This window comes from Perna viridis, chromosome 10 (assembly GCF_037379345.1).
Source record: "Perna viridis isolate PV_CMFRI_1.1 ecotype Kerala chromosome 10, ASM3737934v1, whole genome shotgun sequence".
Lineage (NCBI taxonomy): Eukaryota > Metazoa > Mollusca > Bivalvia > Mytilida > Mytilidae > Perna > Perna viridis.
This window is the reverse complement of record NC_142454.1, coordinates 41,473,539-41,479,032: the sequence shown is the minus strand read 5'-3', so window position 1 is coordinate 41,479,032 and position 5,494 is coordinate 41,473,539. Positions and strand designations below refer to the sequence as shown.

Below are 5,494 nucleotides of genomic sequence, written 5' to 3'. Positions count from 1 at the left end.
ATCAGATATGGTTGCAAATTTTAATTTTGACGTAAATATATGCTATTGTTAACATTATTTGTTTTAATTGTTGTTCTTTATAAACGATGTAAAATGAATGGAATGAAGCAAACTAGACATTGCCTCTCACTGCAGCCTGTTGAACCCTGTACAGTTGGGGACCATTGAGTTCATACGATTCATATTGAGCACTTTTTATATGGTGGATAGACTAATCACTTTTGACAAGCAGTTTGCTGACATTTCTAAAACACCCAACTCCAAACAACAATCAGTACTATTTTTCACAATAACCGAATATAACTATCCCGGACAACATGCACATCTCCATTTGGTAATCTAACACTACATTGAGTTTCTGAACAGTCCTGCAAGTCGTTAAGGCTTTGTAGATAACCCATCATACCAGGTTTTGCTAAAAAATGACCAATATCCAACGGACATCATTTTTATCATTTTTGACAGTATGCACCTCAATATGGTTATATTAAGCTCCACAAAGTTTCATACTAATGCTACAATTTGCTTAGACAATATATCGAATCGAACAGGCGGACAGACAGACAGGATGAAACCATTATGCCCGTCAAGCCTTAAATCGGTTCTGTAAAAAGTGTCAAATCATGAGCTGCAGAAGGTAAACACCAATCATAATGAGATAAAACGTGAAAATGTTACACCTAGTAATATTTTGGTCAAATCTAAAAATAGAACTATAATAACTTCACAGTTACATATTTAGTATAAAAGTTGAAGTATCTGATACATAGTGTATTCTACAGAACGATTTTATACAAATTCAGTATGTATAACAAATAAATTCTACACCATGAAATAGCATTCAGTGACTTTGTTTTGTTGTCATTGTAACTGCTGTAATAGAAACATATGAATGTGTGCATTGTATGTATATTGCTAAGTAAAGCTTTATTTCACCGTCAAATAACCGCTTGGAAAATGTGAATCAAATGAACAATGTGATCAAGTCTTGACGACATTTTTGTCTGCGTATTTGTACAGCATCCAATGTATTCTGTGGTTCAATGAAGGACAGTGGCTTTTATGGTAACTCTAGATACTGTCATCCAGTTAAACAATGGTATCACAATGCAGCAGCTGGCAAATGTCTCCCTTTTATCTTCTATGGACACGGAGGGAACTACAATAGGTTCAAAACAAAGAAGGAGTGTGAACACAGGTGTAGAGGTAAGAAATTAATCAATGTTCCAATAAATATCAGGATCCGCCAGGCCCTACAGCAGCTTTATAGTGCACGAGTAATCAAGGGAACCAAGGTTATAGCGGTAATCAAAAGAATGTAATCAGTTTTCATGGCGCAGATGGATACATATACATATGATGCACCAAAAATCCAAACATTACTGCCAAAGACATCTGATCTCTTTTGCAAATTGACTGAAATATTCTATGGTAAATACGTATAACTGATTGGAGCTTTTCATCGTGGGAAATTTTCAAGTAAAGAAAGCAAGCATTCGTGTACGAAAATAATTTCATAAGCTTAAATAACTTCTTTTTGGTTTTAAGTACGATCATGTACATAAACTGCAAAACAAAATGTTTAAAAACCCATGTAAAATCGTATGGAATGTGAAATATCCGCTGAATCGTTTTAGGTTCAATTATTTTTTCTAGGCAATATTTTACGACATATGAATTTTGACACCTGTGCAAATTATAAATGATAATTATGTTTTATTTCAGTCAATAGCAAGTCTTACAATCGTCATAAATTATGTACAAAGTGTCCAACTCCAAGCAACTACTTCATCAATGTGCGATCTATAGGACAAAATCCGGAGTTCTTTTGTAATGGGAATGATTGTCGCTGTAATAGAGGAAAGAAATGTTGTCCAGTGAACTATAGTGTCATTTATGGTAGCCGGGATGGTAATGGAGATGGTAATGACAATGGCAATGGCAATAGCAATGGAGGCGAAAATGCCAATATCAGGATTAAACGAAGTGCAAATGGAGATCACAATTTCGGAGGATTTGCATGTCTTACGCCTATGAAAGGTATGTTTTAATCCAAATAGAGGATATTTTTCGGCACATAATGTAAAAAATGAACCCAAAGTTAACCGCATAAAGTTTGAAATAACGTTTCAGCAACTTCAACCAAGCTAAAACGATATAAACAGTAAATCTTTACAGGAGTTCAATTGTGGTACAAATTTGAAATGTAATCAATATAATGAGCGTCATTAAATATGAGATTTTACTTTTATGAAAGATGTCTTCAATGTTTTTACCTATTTGATAATTTTCAAGGATCAAGAAAAAATATGTACATGTGTAACGGCTTTTTTGTAGACGGTGCTTTCAAAACGCGGCGCCACGTGAATAACAAATATTTAATGTTTATCCCCTTTATTTATATTTTGTCTTGATAAACAGTATTTTTATTTTTAGCTCCTTGTGAAAATCCCATTGATCTGTGCCACACTAAGAGCGTCAAGAGAAGAAACAGACAAAGCCGAAACTACCGAAAATATCGGAGATGAATATGAACACAAGATTAATTTTCTTCCAGATGACAGATAAGAACATTTTTGCTGAATTAAAGAAATCCTTTTTCGATTGTCGTAGTTTTTTTTATCAAAAGTCTTGAAAATTTTGAGAAATTAATCTTAAAGCCTTATTTTCATTCTCAATACACCTCCACTTCACATTCTACATAAGTTTTACAAACATAATTTCACCTCCATATGATTAAAATGTGTATTAATTGACACAAGTTTTAGCATATTAACATGCAATGACCATATTTTTAAATGTAGCGCTTGCATGTAAGCTAGCAAAACTTTTTACATCATTCCATAAAGGCAATAACAACGCATAAATCGAAATACACGTGTTTTTTGTGTTTCAATTTCTCTACCCCACCAATTGCCAAAACGTTTCTGCCACATTTACAAATGCTTTTCTTTCTACGTTAACTGTTGTTAAGCTAAATACATCAAATCATTCATATTCTGAAAAAAAAACATAAAAGAAATATCGAAATGCAACGACCTGAAATCCAAACAAGGTCAAAAATGAAATAGACGACAGAGAATTCATACAACATGGAAAAATTTTTACAACTTTGAACAGTAATTATGTCATTTTCAAATTCATCCTATCTTGTGATAAATATGGGCTCAATTTCATCACATCTTTCTTTCTGACTACAGACAAACACGTGCTTCTAGAAAATAAATTTTAAGACATAGCATGCCGTCAATTTGAAACAAAAATACATGCAGAGCACAATGAAGTTAAGGTTTTAGTATTCGTATAAGAAAATGCATTTAAACATGTCCAACCATGCTTTATATTTTTTTTCAAAAATACTTTGACATGTCTGTAGCCAGAAAGGAGATATGAGGTTGAATAGACACTTTAGTGGCAAGTTGTTGAGCATGCTCAATATACTCTTCCGCGAAGTAAGGCTTGGGTAGAACAAAAGAATTTTCCCCCGGAAGTGTATATTGAGTATGTTCTACGCGTATGCTCATCGACTATCCAAACGTTAGCACAAAAGGGTCTATTGAGCACATATTTGTATAAAGGTAATGCTGAACTTTTACCCTTAAATAACGAAATTAAAGTAAGGAAAATGCTACATGTATTGTTATTTCCAATAGAAGAAGTTTTTTTATTTTGTCTTTATTACACGAACACGCGCCAACAATTTGCCTATATGTTTTTCTTAGAGGCATAGATAGTATTTGACGTCGCTTAAAATGTTAAATAACAAACCAAACATTCGTTTGATATAAGCGTAAAACATTGAAAAGATCTGTATACCAAAAATAATCCTCTGACTTTCATGAATCTCCAAAATATGGCAGCTAGTACCAAAAACCGCTGTAGACGTACAGTGTAAGTCTTACCTCGTGCACGGATGAAGTAAAGCGCTTTCATTTTCGATGGCACAAGTGATTATATTTTATAATTATTGTTTTCGAATTTAATATTGCTATGATTATAGTTTATTCAAGTACTAGATCGAATGAATAATTATGAACTTTGTTCACAAAGAACATCCTAGGTATTAACCCGGTCATTAGTTTTGCCAATGTTTACATTCAAACTTTACGTTAATTCCTTACCAAACTTCATCTTCCAAATATGCAGAAGAAGATGTTTACAAAATGCTGGAATTTTTAATCGACAAAATATTTGTCCAGTGTGGTGGACGCGTTTTTCAACAAACGGTCGGCATTCCAATGGGAACAAATTGTGCTCCTTTACTTGATGACCTATTCCCTAACTCTTATGAGGCTGATTTTATAGCTGATCTTATCCGAAAACCGAAAGAAAGAATATCTTTTAGCGAGATCCTTTAATCTCAGTTTCCGCTATATAGATGGCGTATTATCTTTAAACAATCCTAATTTTGGGGGTTTGATACATCGTATCTACCCCAAGGAACTTGAGATAAAGGATACTACAGACACTGTAAAGTCAGCCTCATATCTTGACCTACACTTATAAATCGATGGTAAAGGAAAACTTTTGACCAAACTTTACGACAAACGTGATGATTTTTCATTCAAAATTGCCTTTCCTTTCATCTGTAGCAACGTCCCTTCAGCACCTGCGTATGGAGTATTCATATCACAACTCATACGTTATGCCAGAGCTTGCCGAGACTACGCAGACTTTTTGTATCGCTCTAGAATTCTACAAGAAATAGGCATCTGAAGCAGGATTATGTTGCTACAAGATTGAAGTCATCACTACAAAAGTTTTATGGCCGTCATCATGAACTCGTGAATCGTTACAGTGAATCCATCTGCGACATGAAAACTGATTTGTTCAACATGTCATAGGTTTCCTTTCCTCTTTCGTCTACCCCGGACTTGATATTTTATTAGCAACTCGGTGGGTGTTTCTAGAAAAGCAGAGGACGCTTACTCTACCGGTGCACCTGGTCCATGCTCACAGTTTTTAGTGGAGTCCGAGTTACTCATTTGTTTTTGTTACTTTATGGTCTTTGTTGTGTATGTCTGTTTTCCATGTCCTGTCTGTCCCTGGATTACATTCGTTTGATCACCGTTTTAACATTGGTTCCCTAGATTACTCTTTGTACTTTTAAGGTATGTGTCAATGGGAACAATTATCTTCTGAATGAATATAGACGTTTGATGTAAACACAGAAGTGTGATTAAAGTTGCATCCTTCGAGAGTCTGATCTGAAACGTACATTTTCCACAAGTAACTACATTTTTAACAAATCAAATATTGAGTAAAAGTGGTCTTGGAACAGGAAAACAATTCTATACTTTACGTCAATATCTTTTAATGAATGGACTCAATAAAAATTATTTTGTCCATTGATCAAATTCCAGATTCTTTTTTAGAATTGAGAGAAGAAATCTTACAGGTTGTTATTTTCTTGTTTGGTTTGGTTTTTATTTGGTTTGGTTTTGTTTTGTTAAATTTTATACATTTTGTTTCTTTTATTGTTTTTTTTTTTCTT

The 5,494-nt window shown here is 33.8% G+C and overlaps 1 protein-coding gene across 1 annotated transcript; it reads left to right on the top strand.

The window, feature by feature from the left end:
- Positions 1-800: 800 nt before the first annotated feature.
- On the top strand, positions 801-2,584 carry LOC148605822 (uncharacterized). Its single transcript, XM_088549806.1, has 3 exons — positions 801-1,206; positions 1,726-2,040; positions 2,437-2,584. Exons 1-3 carry the CDS (start codon positions 1,044-1,046, stop codon positions 2,526-2,528), a joined length of 570 nt encoding a protein of 189 aa, XP_088405932.1. The 5' UTR covers positions 801-1,043; the 3' UTR covers positions 2,529-2,584.
- Positions 2,585-5,494: the final 2,910 nt, after the last annotated feature.

Excerpts from the sequence above, each read along its gene's own strand:
- LOC148605822 (XM_088549806.1), top strand. The coding sequence starts at position 1,044 with ATGAAGGACAGTGGCTTTTATGGTAACTCTAGATACTGTCATCCAGTT. Across the intron at positions 1,207-1,725 it reads GTGTGAACACAGGTGTAGAG|TCAATAGCAAGTCTTACAAT; the intron begins GTAAGAAATTAA and ends GTTTTATTTCAG. Across the intron at positions 2,041-2,436 it reads ATGTCTTACGCCTATGAAAG|CTCCTTGTGAAAATCCCATT; the intron begins GTATGTTTTAAT and ends TTTTATTTTTAG.